Here is a 16,753-nt window from a genome sequence, read left to right as displayed (position 1 = left end):
ATATAGTTTGCTTAATCGAAACCAAAAATTTACAAGAGCTTATGTACAGGACGACTGCCAGGGGAACCTCGTGGAAGTTACTCCTCCCTGCCAATAAGCAGTACATTAAATAACATGACTGCAGGATAATGTGCTGTAAACCATTCGGTGATAGACAGCTTTATGATGTTAAATAGAGGGGTTGCAATTAAGTGTTGCCGAGATGATTAAGTCTTGATTTTGCATCATCTTAAAAACAGGTCTTGAGTTAAAGACATGCTCTACATAAAGATGGGAAGAAATACGTTTTTTTTCATTATATCTTAATCAAAAATGGTTGAGGCTGCTTCCCATTTTTGGAAGAACTTGAATCTTTTATTCTGTAACTAAAAAAATGATTAATAGAAAATTTGATGGTGGGGTTTTACAGCCAGATTTAAAGTCTGTATTGTCCTATGGAAAGAGATTAGCATTACAACTAGCAAATATATTTTGTAAATGTTGGGAAATTAAGATTATATATATATTAAAAAAAAAACACCCAAACATAAAATATAACAGGTCCAATTATTCAAAATCATTTAGGAGGTTGCACCTCAATATATCTGAATATTTCCTGGCTACAGCTCAGCATTTGGAATTCATCCGAGCAGAAATGTCAAGTATTGCTGGGTTTTGTATTGATAAGTTCGTCTGTCTCAATATGTTTGGTGGTGGTTTCAGGCAACTACTCCAAAATTTAGTTTAAAATGACTGCCTCATGCTTCTGCCTCATGTTCAAATGTTAAAAAGTTCATCTTTCTTGCAATGTTTGCAAAAACAAACCACAAATATGGTGTACGTAATACTTGGTCAGACTCTTTAAAGCAGAGCCCATATTTTGGATAAATAACTAACAAACTGTAACAAGTAATATTTTTGTGCCAGTAGTGACTTAAATATAAGCCAAATGTGTAAAGTTATATATTAACTGACCATAAATGTCACTTCAACCAGAGATTTTCTTTAGATTGATGGTGTTAGCGAGACAACAGCCTCTGAGACTAGTTAATGTTTTGTCAGATATTTCAGAGAGAGGGGAATCATTTCCTGTAATTCCCATCAAAGAATGGCTGCATACCAGCTCGAATGACTCACTGTTGCCATATAAACTAAGTCATGATCATAAAACATTGCTGCCGGAGAGAAAACATGGAAAAACAGGGCCCTCCAGGACAGGTGCCTCCTGCAGGAAGGCAGACAGCCGCTGTAAAACCACTGCCGAAGACCAACAGATTGTGTTTGCTTAGGTGTCAAAACAGACTGAGCAAATACCTGAGACCACATAGGAAACAGCTGAGAGGGCGTCATTTAAAGACACAGAAATTAATGTGAGGAAGAAACCACGCAAATGCCTGAAAACATACATAGAAGGACCTCAGTGCTACCACGCCACAGGTTGGCTGATCGAGGTAACCTTTGCTTATAGCACCATCTTGTGAAAGTCTTTGGAACAGCAGGAGAAAAAGGGCATGGGGGCTTTTCATAGCACACTTGTTTTGATCAGGAAAAGCAAGTTTTTGTATCGCCCTGTAAATATTGAATTTTAAATCCCAGTAATAGGGTTTCAGTGCAGTAAATTTAAGGGGATTTAAAGGTTCAGTGTGTTAGTGGCAAATAGCTACAAGGTTGCAGAAGACAACTGTAACAATTACATCACACACAACATTCATTATTCATTCACCACTTCCATGACCTATCCAAAAATGATGATTTTAACTAATTCTATTACTTTTACAAAAATTTTATTGATTCTAACCAATTTAAATGACTTCTGTAGGCTTGTAAAACATGACTGTGAAATGGCAGGTTTTTCCATGACCGTGGGAACCCTGGGGGATGCGTAACAACTTCATACCAGTTGCTCTGATTTTAGGTTTTATTGAAAAACTCAGACACCTATATCAATTCTGTGTCCTGTCAGCTGATTTCTATGAGAAATATAAACATATGAAATTTGCTAAGCAGTCATCCTCTATAAATTAAATCAGTGCGGTAACCTGTGTTTTTCAGGGCAACACAAACCACACAACATAAAGCAGACGAGCCTCTAATTACTTACTGAACTCAGTTTATTTACAGAGTGTCTGAGGAGCCATGTATGCTTGTACTGAAATTGCAGAATAGAACTCTTCTTTTTTTTCTTTTTTACCACATGGGGAGCTGATTTATCAGTTGGATGTCTCAATAGTTTGATCTAGATGCTTAAAAAAATCCAGTGACTTGGTTTAGTTTACCGTCAAGTCGCTCAGGGAAACAATAAGTTAACCAGGTTTTTAAGCCGTGCTACTTGTTCCAGACTTAAGTAGCTGTTAGTTATTTAATAATACTGGAGAGCAGGAGGACGGGGACACAAACAGATCTAAGCAACACCACACCTTTGGTAATCCAATAAAGAGCATGAAAAGAGATCAACCGAGAAAAAAAAAAAAAAAAAAAGCTTAACAAAAATATTTTTACGACAACAAAACGTTACAGTCCGTCCTCAGATGAGCCAGAGAAGCATGACAATGGAGGGTCTAAGATGCAGAGCCTTTCTAGTCGCCATCCATACAGCATCTTTTAAAAGGAAAGTTTATGGGAGTCTTTTCTACAGGTCAATAAAAAATTCCCAATCCAAAATTTGACGCAAGATTTCACGTGCAGTTTTGAGCAATTTCTAGCAGTTGGAAAATCTGTAATAGTGTGTTAAGCCTTTTTGCTCTTAAATACTTTTTATTTGTAACATCACTTCACTTGCATAATCATCCAAATCAGTATCATAGAAAGAGCAAACACAGGTGAAACATTTTTTTTAAAAAAAAGGAAAAAATACGTCTAAACTTTCCCTTTCAAGACAATCTGACACTTCGATTCTCACAAACACTCCAAAGAAAACTAGTCTGAACTGTCCTGATATCTGTCTGGTTATGGTACATGACTTTTAATGATATAACACTGAAAATAAAATAGTGAACAGGGAACATAGATAGCATGGACAGACAGTTTAAAAAAAAAAAAAGGAAAATAAGAACTCAATGTCCGACACCCTTAAAATAAAAAGGACATTTTCAACACATCCTAGTAGTCTGTAACATCATACATAACAACAAACAAATCTGTGTCATTCTTTTCTGAATGTGTTGGGAACGGCTTTTGTTTTAAGCATGCGGAAGTAATCTGCTCACCCTCCCCAAACTGTCCAAACTTTTACTGAAACATGTACAGAAGCGAGAAAAAAAAGCATGTTACGGCTGAACACTGCTGGACAAAACATGACATCAAATTATTTGATTTTTTTAAATTATTAGTCCTCATCTAACTGGGCTTAATCATCTAATCACACAATAATCTGACTTTTCTATCAATCTAAGACTGGGAATAGTAAAAAAAGGACAAAATTACATCTGCTGGGGCCACAGATTGACAAAGAGAGGAAAGAAACAACAAATTGGGAGTGGAGTCTAGAGGTCTAGAACAAAGTCTAAATTTAACACTGTGTACATTTTATTTTGTTTGTTTTTCTGTGTACATGTGTGTATCATTCTGTGCCCCCTCTCTAAATTCTGAGGTTTTTGCAGGTCCATGAATGCAACGCAGGCAGAGCTCTCACAAGTTCTTCTATTCCACAGGAGCAGTTTGTGGATAGAGACGCGGGGTGGGGGACTGATTGGTTGATCCGATCATAGCTGATCAGATAGGCAAGTAAATGCAAACTTTTGGACCCAGGCAATCAGACTACTACTACGTCCAGGGTTCTGCTGCTCTGTCACTGCCCAGAGTAAACTGGGCACGCTGACAGTGTGGTGCAATGAATGACTAAACTGTATTTTAATCAGTATTTTAACTGTGGCGAGCTGCCACAGATAACGTGGTAAATCCTTAATCCACATGTCACATTCACTAATATTTTACATTAGCAAATCAGAATTATTATTTTCTGAGTTGTATATGTGAAAACAAATCATAAAAACGGGATCTAATGGCAAGCGCATGAACACGGCATGTGTTTTCGCACAGGCAGTAGCAGCAGTGTACAGTGTTTTCTGAAATTACACATCATGCCTGATTTGTTCTCTTGGTTATAATGTTCATCACATACTTTAAAATACTTAAATTTTAGGCTTCTGGTACAATTGTTTAGCATTCCGCGTCTGGAAACACTGGAATTAACCTCTCACAGTTGTCTGTAGACAAAAATGTTTCTTTTGAAGGCTTATGAGGATGTACTACCTGTGTGGAACCCTTTAAATGTACATACAATTTTACAGATAAGATCGTCTTTGCTGTGCGATTTTGTAAAGAGTTTCTGTGCTCAGTATTAAGTGCCGCGTGTGCTAGAGATGATGATGAACTACAGCAGCTACACCACAAAGTAAAGATTCAGTGTTGTGATGTGTTGGTATGCACAGGAGTGTAAATCCAACTAACCTTCTCGTTGAATGTGAGGGCTACTTTCCAAAAACTCATCGTATTCCCTAAAAAGACCAAAAACAAACCACATCATTTTCCGTCTGCCAGCTACTGGTGAAAAGACAGCTGTACATGCTATGTGTTGAAAAAGATTATGTCATCTCTCACAAAATACATCCAGTTGTGTTGACAAATTATGCATGTGTTAAAATAATTACAGCTTAATGCCTGTATATCTTGCAAACGTACCAGTAATATGCCTTGTTCAGGACAACATATTGCATGTTATTTTTAAGACTAGTGGGGAGGGTGCCGTTCTCTGTCCATGCATTTAAATAGCAACACAGGAAAAAAAAAAAACACACTTAACGCATCTTAGAGAAGAAAATAAGTCACCCAGAGGTCTGCAGCAGTAAATCTTGTCATTTCTTTCGAATAGATTTGGAGTTATAATCTTTTTTTTCTTTTCTCTTTTTTGTGTCCGTTAAATTCAAATGTTGAAAGAATAGGAGTACATTTTGTGGATCACATTCATTCGCCTCGTCTCTCTCCTTCTACATTGTAGAGTGGCTCGCGTAGAGCTTGGTCCATGCTCGGGCTATGGGAGAGACAGAAAGATAAGGTGATGTTGGAGGGTGTGAAGGAGATGTGACGCAAGACTGGTGATAAGAGACAGTGTTGCAGAGTGTACACAGATGATCAAACAAAAGTCCTGGCACAATAAGCAGCCCCAAGGAATTCAAGTGCTCAAGTATTTCTAAATATGAAACGACACTAATAAGTCAATCAACAGAAAATGAGTCACCAACATTTTTAATCTTCAGTTTATCGTTTTGGAAGTTTATTGACAATAGCTGAAGGCACTGCAGTTACTGACAGTGTGGGCTCCATGCTAACTTATAGTCTGATAGGCCATCATAAAGAGTCGGGGCTTTGCAAGGGTCAGTTGTTTTCTCGATTAACTAATGGCTTAGTTTTTAAAGTACCTCTCCAAGTACTACTATTGTGCTGAACACAGTTTTCCCAGTTCAGAGTTAAAAAAAAAAGATTTTATTTTGCTGTAATATTAATATTCCATACAGAATCTGAATCAAAGTTTGAGTTTCTGTTGTTTACAAAACTGAAGAGATGAGAGATCACTTTTTTGTTCCGTTTTTTTCATGAATATTTGAAGGAATGACTATTTTGAACTATATTTATGTTGAGATATAAAACTAAAACACTTATTTAGTTGCAATTGTATGTTCCTGAAATTAATTAAATATTCTCAGTTTTTTTGTCATTCTATTAAGAATACTGTTGTGGCAAAAATACCCTGAAATATTGTGATATTATTTTATGGCCATATCACAATCCAAAGGATTTTTTAGATCTTTGTAAAAAAAAAAGAATCAAACAAACAAGAACCTACCAAGTCCATTTTAAAAGAGTTAATGATTCTTGAACAAAAATATTCCTCACCCATCTCAATTGCACTGCTTTCATTTGTCTTCCACTGTTCTGCAACATCGTTTTGCAGGGGATCGTCTGGATTGGGAGCACTTAATAACGCCTGGATAGACAGCAACACTGTGCGGATCTGCAGGGCTGGAGACCACTTATCTGGAAGGAGAAATTTAAAAAGGAAGATGCAGAAAGACGAACAATAGCCAAATTAGGCAAAAACAAGGGAAAGTTGTGATACGACATTGGTAATAGTGAGTAAAAATGGCCAAGTAGCCACAACATGACAGTTCAATTCAGCTCAGCATTCAGTTCAGAGCTTGTACTGTCCCTCAAGGGGAAATTTGGTCTGCAGTTGGCAGTACACAACAATTTGAAAATACAACGAACAGGCACCTAGGATATCATAGAAGCACACAACCAAACTTGATTAAAAGCAATCCCGATCAACAGTAAAAGTTAAAGTACCAATGAAGGCCCTCTAAAAGTGTCAATAAAAGGAGTGATCACAGATTTCCAATCACTGGAAGTCTTAAAGAGCCACAAAAAAAGTGCACTAGCATGCAATTAGCATGCAATTAGCATGCACAAGAATTGTGCATGCTAATTACAGTGATTGTATATGGAACAAAGGAAAGTTTATACTTATTTGCTCTTACTCTAGGGAGCCTATGTCCTCTTTGAGAGGGAAGAGGGATGAATTCCAGTAAGAGTGTGTGGTCAGAGCAGTGACAGAGAGAGCAAGCAGCAACCATCATGAAGGAGAGTTGAAGCCCATCAGGCTTAGAGGTACACTTTACCCCAAGGCTAATAGAAAACAACTATGGCTCTAGTAAAAAAAAGTAAATCAAAACAATAAAATATATACAAGCTACGAGCTTTAGGTGCAGATCAGTCTGTCTGAATGTTTTCTTCATTACCTTAGAGCAAACTGTGCTGCTGTCTGTTCTGCTCTTGTCAAATAAACATCACCTTGAGCATGTTTGTCTCAAAGCTTATTTTCACAGTTCCAAAAATTACTTAGACCCGCAAGTTTTCCCTCTACAAATACTACAAGCTTCTTTTTAGCCATCACATTTTATAAAATAAAGAAATCCTTCCTGATATTTAACCTCATTCTGGTTGTGACAGTAAAAACTTCCTGTGATTCTGTGCCTAACACTGTTGGTGAGTAATAATGATTGAACCACTAATTTAATGCTTCCGGATGTCAGAGATGTGTAAACATCTCAGTCAGATAAAAGGTCAGCTGCAGCTACCTAACAGCGTATAAAAATTCTAATCTATATTATATTGTGTCACAAAGTAATTTGTACTAATGTGAATCTCTGTTTTCTGAATATTCTCAACACCCAGTATGTAAAAATGTCAGTTTTTTAGAGAATCAAACAGTAATACTTAAACCTGGGGTAGGGTGTTAAACGTGGCTTAACTTGGGCAAAAAAATCCAATAATAAACTTTAAAAAATTGTAAACTAGACTCATGCACCTCTTTTTGGCTGTTTTTAGGCTGAAGAAAATCTAGCCTTTGTCAGGAGACTTTGGCCAATTAAAAATCATTTCAGAAAGAGGGCTTTCTTAAGTGCTGTTTTACAAATGCAGATGTGAGTGCATCTCCCTTCCATGCAAGCCCATTTGAGCAGAGTCCCGCAGATTAAGTTGCTATTCAAGCATTGACAAGAAATGCCTACAACTGCAAAGCAACCCCAAATTAGAGTAGACACGTAGACAACTTGATGAAAAGCAGAGTTTAAAAGTCAGACATCTAGCTTTTTAATTGCAATGAGAATGTGTACGAGCAGCACTCACACTCGAGTAAAATGACTCTGCAGTTGACCTGGTTTTTATCTCCTCCGATTGGCATTGACGGGAACGCATCACACAGGTGAATCGGCGAGATGCAATGACTCGCCGTGACTAATTACCAACAGTGTCCTCCCAAGCTGCGCACAAACATTATTCCAAGTTGGTCTGCAGCGAGTTTGAAAGAGAGACTGAAAAAGTTAGAGATATTTAAGGAGAGGAAACCACTCAAAAGTTTTCAAAGAGCTCTGTTCCCTACTGTTTATCTGTTCTCCTGCCTGTCTGTGAAGTCGCAAGGATACTAGGAACCAGATCGATTATCTGCCAGGGCAGTACATTTCTACGCACATGCCAGTAAATTTGGACTTTTATGTGTCGTTTGACCAGAATCAAGACTACAATGGGACGCCCATGATTCTCCGTTAGTTGCTTGCTCACACCCTAAGAATAATAACTCAATCACTTGTTCATTGGCGAGAGATTTCCTTCCCCACAAATATCTTTGACTTGAAGTGTGTGCAATGCAGCTTATTTTCACTAATGTTACAGTTTGTAAAAAGAACAACTTGCAAGGAAAAAAAGTTGCTTCTTTACAATCCTGCAATATGTTGTGAGTGAGGTTCCACATTGATGCCAACCAGGAAAAAAACAAAGGCTATTGAAAAAAAGTCTTGCAATTTAATTGATGTGATGATGTTTTCTTACCTTTCAAAATGTCTAAACATATTCTTCCTAGTTTGTCAACATTTGGGTGGTAGATTTTGGTTATGAATCGCACTTTGGGAGCTGCCATGGGATACTCCTCTGGAAGAAATAGCTCAAGTTTAAATGTGCCTCCTTCAAATGGAGAGTCTTGAGGCCCTGAAATGTCCACATGGAAGTAACGTGCATTCTCCTCATCTGGTGTAGCCATGATCCCAGGAACAGGCTCTACCATCAACCGTTGTGTCTCCTGAGTGTGGTTAGAATGAGAAACACAAAACAGCATGGTTGACATTTCTGAGTACAAAAACGGTGCTGTAGGTGTAATCGTTCAAGTATATAATGGATAAGGACATACACTTTTACCCTGCTTAATCACACACACATTTCCAAACACTCCCACAGACAGGCCAAACCACATTTTATAGGTCACTGTTAAAAAAAAAAAAAAAAAAAAAGCAGCTGGGGCTGAGGCATTTCTGACTTTTCAACCAGCTTTTTAATCTAAAAATTGTATGCAGTATGTGTAAATGAATAGTGGTAAACCTCCCTTCATCTTACCAGCGCCCATATCTTCCTACTTGTCAGCTTTAGGGCTATTGCTCAAATTTCAGATTGTACTTGCATTTTCTACCTACGTTTTCACATGGCCACCACCATGAACAAAAAAAGTTTAGAGGCGGATCTATAGAAAGACCTCTCTCTAAATGCAGAAATAATCCAGTCAAATGAATGCTAGGCAGTGCTGATCAAATATAAACTAAGATTCTGTTACTGCATTGCCTATGTCTTGCCTCAAATGTTTTCAGAATGATATTTTAGCTTTCTTAAATGTAATTCAAAATTGTTTGTTACCAGCCGATCCCCATCATGTTTCCTGAGTAATAACGGCAAAGCTTGCATTACATCACCCACCAGTGGAAGAATTAATAGTGTAAACCTCATATTTGAGTCACCTAACATTTACATCTTTCTATTGCATAGACAGCTTAGTTTAATCAAACACATTTCCTGCACTGAAGTACTTTGTTACTCATTACACAAACTCGCCATGACATTAAAATGCTATTTTTTTAAAAATATAATAACTTAGAAGAGTGATAAATTTCCCTATATATTGATTTTTAATTCTCAATCAACTAATCATTTGGCATAGAAAATGTCAGAAAATAATGGAAAAGAATAAAATAATTTCCCTGAACCCAAAGTAAGGTCTAAAAAGTGAGCATTCTGCTATCACATTAAGATAACCAGAAAAGCAAATCTAAACATTTAGACACAGTAACCACAGGAACTCTTGCATTTGATCAACAAAGGGGACTAATTACCACAACACAGTACTGTGCAAAAGTCTCAGGCAACCATAGAGTTGTTGTTTTAGCAAGTTGCATTGTGGATATATATAAATTTATTTCTCAGACTCTTTCTTAAGATACAAACAAAGAACAGAGAGCATATACAATGCATCAAAACACAAAAAAAGTCAGAACAAACTGACTCCTTCAGACTAAAGTCAGTATTTAGTGTGAAGCATGGAATTGTACAACCATGAAAAAGGGTAGCTCAAACAATCAATATTGAGCCATGGGCATATCATGACTGTAACCTGGTGTAAAAACACTAGAAGATCAGTACTGTCAATCTAATACTATCTATAGTTCAAGACATGCTAAGCTTAAAGTAAGGTCACTAAATATTTGCAACTTTAGCCTTCTGAAGATGTGTTTTTAATACTTCATGCATATTTCCTGTATGTTCTGTTTATATTTTAGTTAAATAACCAATGAGAAATAATATGTATGATCATTGTCACCCTGTTACAATAATGAAGTTTAAGGTTGCCTAACACTTTTGCACAGCAATGTAGTTGCAGTTGCCTGTTGTCAATCTGCTAAAAGACTGATCGACACACTGTTTCAGCTGCAAGTAACCTGGTAATCCATTACAGTATATCTGATATGTATATGGACTTTCTATTACCAAAAGTGAACTTGCAGAGTTTCATCACACTAAGGGGAAATCGACAATGGAAATCAAAAGGAGGAAATGAAACATCTGTCATATTTGTGCATCTGATTAAGCAGGTGTACCGGAACATCTGCAGTCAACAGGAAAATAGCTGGTTTAATCTTGTTGTATTATAAATTTCTGCATTAGAAGTATACGCAAAAATAACCAGTTTCAAAAATGGAAGCTTGTGTCGTCTATTCCCGTTGTCAAAGTGATGTTACTGGCTCTAAAAACCTGCTAAACTCGAGAAAAAGCTGCTGGATGGGGCGGAAGAGGCTGATCGCGCCCACAGCCGGGCCTGGCTCTGAGAGGTTGCAGTGAGGTTGAGGGAGGAGACCGCAACGCAACAGGCCTTTCATTTCGCCCTCACTCTGCCTAAAGTTTTGTACAAAATTACCAATACGGCCATGCTTGCATTTTTAGAAGCATTTCAGCTTTTCGAGACCACAAGGGCACCGTTTCACAGCAGCGCCAGACATGTGTACCAAACACCAAAGCTACAACTGCTAGCTTAGCTAACACAGCAAGTCCATTCGTATGGCGACCAGGAAAAACTGTCATAATTTATTGATTCATACTACATATTAGCAACACGCCGATGTTACGACTACAATTTATGAAAGTTAAAATGATTCACTCGAACTAAAATTGAAATAAAAGATAGAGCAGAGAGGTGTAGACGGAAGTTGCAAACAAAACACTTGCATCCACGGACCAGCGAGCGAGACCGATCACTAGCTAGATGGGAGCTAATTGTGTTAGCCATGCTAACGTCAGGCTACAACGTTCATATTCTCACCCAATAAACTCGATAACAGCCAACACGTTAACGTTAGTACACGTTTATAATATGTGGTGTAAATTTTACCTTTACTATCCTACGAGGCAAGTCAGACATCTCGTGTTAGCTATTATATTTTTAGCCGTCGAGTTGCCTTCTCTTCAGGTTTGACTGACTTAGCTGCCGGGGCGGGGACGGCTGGAACAGATAACTCACTCTTCCGGTGGCTTCAGATGACGTAGGAAAATATGCTTGTCGACAAAATTGTCCATGTGAAAATATAATTTTGGCGTGGTTTCCAAAAATGTTAACACTTATCAAATTCTTGTTAAAGAAGTAATAATCAATGAATGAATTATTTGCACATTTTATCAACAACTCATAACAAATATTTAAAACATCAAAATGTCTCCAAGAATGAATAGTATCTAATTAATTCCTTGTTATTTTAGCTAAAGTTTACATTTATAAGATTTTTTTTTTTTAAAGAAACTATATATATACATACCACTTTCAAAGTATCAGAACTGCACATTTTAAAACTTTGTTATTTAAATAATTGGATAAATCCCTGTGTGTGTTCCTAGTTGTGTTTATTTTATTTTTCTCCATTGGTTATTTTTGTTTTTGTTTTGGGGTTTTGTTTTGTTTTTGTTTTTTTTGTTTTTTTTTGCTTTTTACATACCTGTGTCATTAGTTTTCATTTGTAATTTTTTGTATTGACCACTGAATGCTGTTTTCAAACTGTTATTAAAAACTGCGAAAACATGTTTTGGTGTGGTATATAAACACAGTTCACAACTTCTTGTACACCATGCATTAATCAGTTAATTCAGTTTTAGTTCATTTTATCAAGAGCTTATTAGCCTTAGAATAGTTTTGATAAATAAAGCAGGAAACACTTATTTTGAAGACATAAAAATGATGAATTACTCTGTAACGACATGAATACAACTTTAAGAACTGCTTTCAAGTCTCTAAAAACTTGACTGTACATCCACTAACAAGTAATAAATCCAACTTTATATGCAGAAATTGCAAATTTTATATATTCTAATTTTATTCAAATTTTTTTGTAAAATGTATACATATGGGCAATTTAAAGTGGCCAATTAATCCAATCTGCATGTCTTTGGACGGGTGGGAGGAAACCGGAGCTCCCGGAGTAAACCCACAGGGACATGGGGAGAACATACAAACTCCACACAAAAAGGCACCAGCCGGTCAGCAGGTTCTTTCTGTGAGGTGACAGTGCTCACCACTGCACCACCATGCCCCTCCAGTATAGAGCTTGGAAACATGATGTCATCTCGCAGTGCATTGCTGGTGTTGTTCGGGTTGGAACGGTTGGGACCGCCATTACCTAACAGGTAATAGGTAACATGTAGTAGTACTGGTTATTTTATGCTCATTTTTCAGTAGTTCAAAAGACAGTAAAACAGAGAAAAACTTTTACCCAGCGCAAAAAACGTTACATTGAGAAGATTAACTTTATCAGAAGAATAAATCCCTATGGAATACCAAAAGAAGAATGGCTTTGTGAGTTCCTCCAGCAGGAGGCATCCAGGAGGCATCCTGATCAGATGCCCGAACCACCTCAGCTGGCCCCTTCCGATTTGGAGGTGCTGACTCAAATCCAGACCGCTTCACACTCGGCTGCAAACCACCCAGTGAATGCTTAAGATCACGGTGTGATGGCACCAACAGAACCACGTCATCTGCAAAAAGCAGAGACCCAATTCTGATGACCCCAAACCGGACCCCTTCCGACCCCAGGCTGCGCCTTGAAATCCTGTCCATGAAAATCACAAACAGGATTGGAGACAAGGGACAACCCTGGTGGAGGCCAAACAAACTGGGAACTTCACACCAAGTATGTGGACACAGCTCCTACTTTGGTTATACAGGAACCGAATGGCTAGCAGATGCGACCCCGGTACCCTGTACTCCCGCAGTACCCCCAACAGGACTCCCCGAGGGATGCAGTCATAGGCCTTCTCCAAGTCCACAAAGCACATGTAGACCGGATGAGCAAACTCCCATGACCCCTCCAGCAGCCTCGCTAGGGTGAAGAGCTGATCCACTGTTCCACGGCCCAGGCAGAATTTGCATTGTTCCTCCTAAATCCGAGGGTCTGACATTTGGACGGAGCCTCCTTTCCAGCACCTTGTAGAGGACTTTCCCTTGGAGGCTGAGCAGTGTGATACCCCAGTAATTGGAGCATACCCTCTGGTCCCCCATTTTGAAAATGGGGACCACCACCCCGGTCTGCCACTCCACAGGTACTGAGGGGGAGGCAAGGCGTCCAGGTCACGAAGCCAGTCTTCTTTTGGTACTTTATAGGGATCTACTCCCCTGATAAAGTTAACCTTCTCAGTGTAACAGGGTTTTTTTTGCATCGAGTAAACATTTTTCCCTGTACAACCCACTGTCTTTTGAACTGCTTTTCAGCACACTGAGTGAAAAAGTGAGCATTAACTGACCAATACTGCTACCTTTTACCTATTACCTGTCAGCTATTCAACAACGCCAACCATGCGCTGTGTGATAATGTCGGTTGCCAAACTCTATATTAATAAAATAGTAGCCAATTTGTCTAATCTACACGTCTTTGGGCAAGTGAGAGAAAAGGGCATGGGGAGAACATCCAAACTCCACACCGAAATGTACCAGCAGGTTCTTTCTGTGAGGTGACAGTGCTCACCACTGCACCACCATGCCCCTCCTTTCATGAGTAGACATTTTTTCCAGCAGACACTTTGGCTTGCTATGTGGGGGAAGGGGGGGGATAGGAGGTATGGGGGTTTGGGTAGTTAAATGTGGGGCCTCTTCCATTTGGGTTTTTTTAACCCAAGATAGTGGCGGGTCTTTTTCCAAATGGAGTCCTGCTTTTTTGTCTCCTTAGAGACAGCCACCGTCTCTAGGGGTTCCAAAGTTGGTCCATTTGGGTCACAGTCCTGTGTGGATGGCCCATGATCTATTTTGGGCACCTCTCCTGACACTTCATGTGTCTTCAGGGGCTCGGTAAATGGTCCATTTGGGCCAGACTCCTGTGTGGATGGCCCATCATCCTGTTGTGATGGTTCAATCACTCTAATGGACACCTCAACAGAGACTTCAGCTGTCTGCTGGGGCTCAAAAGTGTGTCCATGCTGAGGATGGAGAAGCACCTTCCTACATCCGGCGATTTTTCTGGGGTCACAAGTATTGCTCTCTCTCTCAGCCTTCAGCTCAGTTGGGAGCGTGTTGTTGAATGCAATTTGGCTGTTCAACTGAGATGTCACATGAGCCATCTCTCTCTGAAAAGAGATCTGCTTTAGGATGGCATCTTGCTGAAGGATTTGAATTTCCTCTGCCATTCTTTGGCAGAGGGCATCCTGCTCAGCCCTAGCATTTTGAGCCACATGGAGCTCTGCCAACAACTGTTGTACCTGAGACCTCATTTGATTGTTCAATTCGCACTGGACGTTGAGCTGAGAAATCAGGTGCTCTTGTGCTTGCCTTTCACTTGACACACTGTTCTGTTGGCAAATGGCAATCTTCTCCGTCATCTGTTTACGGAGAGCTTCCTGCCCAGCCTTCAGATCATGTATCAGTGTAAGGTCAGCTGACACCCTGTCTGCGTGAGACTTGACTTCTCTGTCAAGCTCACGCTGAAGACATTCAGCCTGCTGTCTGACAGTATGGAGCTCATTTTCATACTTCAGAGTGGCGTATTGGTGTGCAAGTCTGAGCTTCTGTATTTCTTCTTGGAGAAGCCTGTTCTTCTCCCTCTCCACCCCCAGCTCAACTGGATGTGTCGCAAGGCTGATAAGGTGAGCCACTTGCAGCTGTTCATAATCCTTCTGAAGAACTTTCCTCTTTTTCTCCCGAATAGCGTCCCTCACCTGAACAGCCATGTTGTAAGTGTGATTTGTCTTTGGATCAGCACACTTACGAACCCTCTCTAGCTCTCTTCTTCTGGCCTTTTCCCTGTTGACGTACATTTCTTTTGAGGCCTTCTGCTTAGCCAACTGTGCTTTGATGGCTTCCAATTCTTGAAGAGGCGAGTAAGTATAGCTATACTCTTCCTGCTTTCTGTCCTGGCGATGTCTTTCTAGCTCCCTATAGCTATACGGATCCATGACCTGCTGTCTGGCCATCCTCCTTCTGCTTCTAAAGACCTGTTCTGTTGACATTTTCTTTGGCTGGTAAGATTAGTCTCTTAGTAATGATGTTTCAGGAGAAAATTGTCTAACTGAATGGATGTTTTTCTTTCAGTGGTCTGCCTCTGTTTGCTAAGGAAGGTTTCTCTGAGAGTTATAAGTTATAAGTATTGAGCGAGGAGGTCTCTAGCTGCTGGCGTCACCGACTAAAAGCTACAAAATGATCTAACAGCCTGAACTGGTCTGGTATTTATAGACCTCCATTTGATGATGTCACTGTTATGTCACAAAGGATTCCATTCTATTTGGCTTTGATATAAAGCATAACATTCCATTCTGTTTCACTTTAATCTTCAGAATGCAACGTTTCCATGGAGATAAACAAAACACACACACACACACACACACACACACACACGTGTGTGTTTATGTATTTGTTTGGTGTGTGTGTGTGTGTATATATATATATATATATACACTTACACTTGCACATAATTAAAAATAAATATGTTAAATGAACAAGGGTAGAAAAACAAACATGTTTTTCTTAAACAAATAAGTAAATAATAAACAAAAAAGCAGAAAATGGAAAAAGACACATTTTGCATGTTTTGCACTCACACACACAAACACAAACACACACACACACACACACACACACACACACACAGACAGCGTTGATCAGCTTTTGGCATGCTGTTACATAGTAAACAACCAGATATGTCCTGTCTCCTTCTCCAGGGAGTGTTTTTATCTTGACAGGTCATTACGCTCTTAGAGATCTGAGGTTATTGTTGAGCTTGTAAAAACTGTTCCTTATTCTGGTGAATGTCTTACATTTTGGGTGAAAGTACATCTCTGTCTCACCCTCCCCTGCTGAACAGTGGCCACATATTTTGTTTTCTTTTTGTTGCTATGATTTTTTCTGTCTTCCTTTTTAGATTGCCAGTTCGAGGTAACTAGCTAAGCCTGTGCTTGGTTAGGATCTATCTGCTGCTTTCTGTCTCTTCGACAGTAGAGAGAGATTCTGCCAATTCATCATCTTTTTAAGGCCAGATAACATTGTTAACTACTTTGACTTTTTGTTTCTTCTTTCCACCATTCAAAGTAAGTTTCTTTAGATTGTGTTACAATTTTTATAATATATATTCTGATGGACATTTGGAGGTCAGTGTTGTTGTGAAACTGGTCAGAGCATGTCTTTAATGGGGCAGTTACAGCCTTTGCACCAACTGACACAGAAGACTCCTTATGTGATGTTGTTGAAGTATTTGTCCTGTGTTCCCGACACATTATCTGAAAGAAAGAGTGAACTTACTAGTGATGCATCCACTGGACACATCTGATTATGTTATTTTGCTCTACACACGTCTGACACCTGCCCGCCAACATCCCCAGCGCTCTGATGCTGTGTGCCAAGAAGGTGGTGTCAGCAGGATGGAACAGAGGTCCTTGAGAA

At 39.1% G+C, this 16,753-nt stretch overlaps 1 protein-coding gene across 1 annotated transcript; it reads right to left on the bottom strand.

Moving 5' to 3' along the window:
* Positions 1–2,072: 2,072 nt before the first annotated feature.
* ube2nb (ubiquitin-conjugating enzyme E2Nb) lies at positions 2,073–11,379 on the bottom strand. Its single transcript, XM_042511180.2, has 4 exons — positions 11,237–11,379; positions 8,362–8,608; positions 5,872–6,012; positions 2,073–5,008 (listed from the first exon to the last, which is right to left on the bottom strand). The coding sequence occupies exons 1-4, from the start codon at positions 11,264–11,266 to the stop codon at positions 4,965–4,967; spliced, it is 462 nt and encodes a 153-aa protein (XP_042367114.1). The 5' UTR covers positions 11,267–11,379; the 3' UTR covers positions 2,073–4,964.
* Positions 11,380–16,753: the final 5,374 nt, after the last annotated feature.

This window comes from Plectropomus leopardus, chromosome 22 (assembly GCF_026936395.1).
Source record: "Plectropomus leopardus strain MGB_pleo_1.0 chromosome 22, ASM2693639v1, whole genome shotgun sequence".
Taxonomy (NCBI): Eukaryota; Metazoa; Chordata; class Actinopteri; order Perciformes; family Serranidae; genus Plectropomus; species Plectropomus leopardus.
This window is presented reverse-complemented; position numbering and strand designations above follow the sequence as displayed.

Excerpts from the sequence above, each read along its gene's own strand:
- ube2nb (XM_042511180.2), bottom strand. The coding sequence starts at position 11,266 with ATGTCTGACTTGCCTCGTAGGATAGTAAAG. Across the intron at positions 8,609-11,236 it reads TGCCTCGTAGGATAGTAAAG|GAGACACAACGGTTGATGGT; the intron begins GTAAAATTTACA and ends AACCACACTCAG. Across the intron at positions 5,009-5,871 it reads AAGCAGTGCAATTGAGATGG|CCCGAGCATGGACCAAGCTC; the intron begins GTGAGGAATATT and ends TCTCTCCCATAG.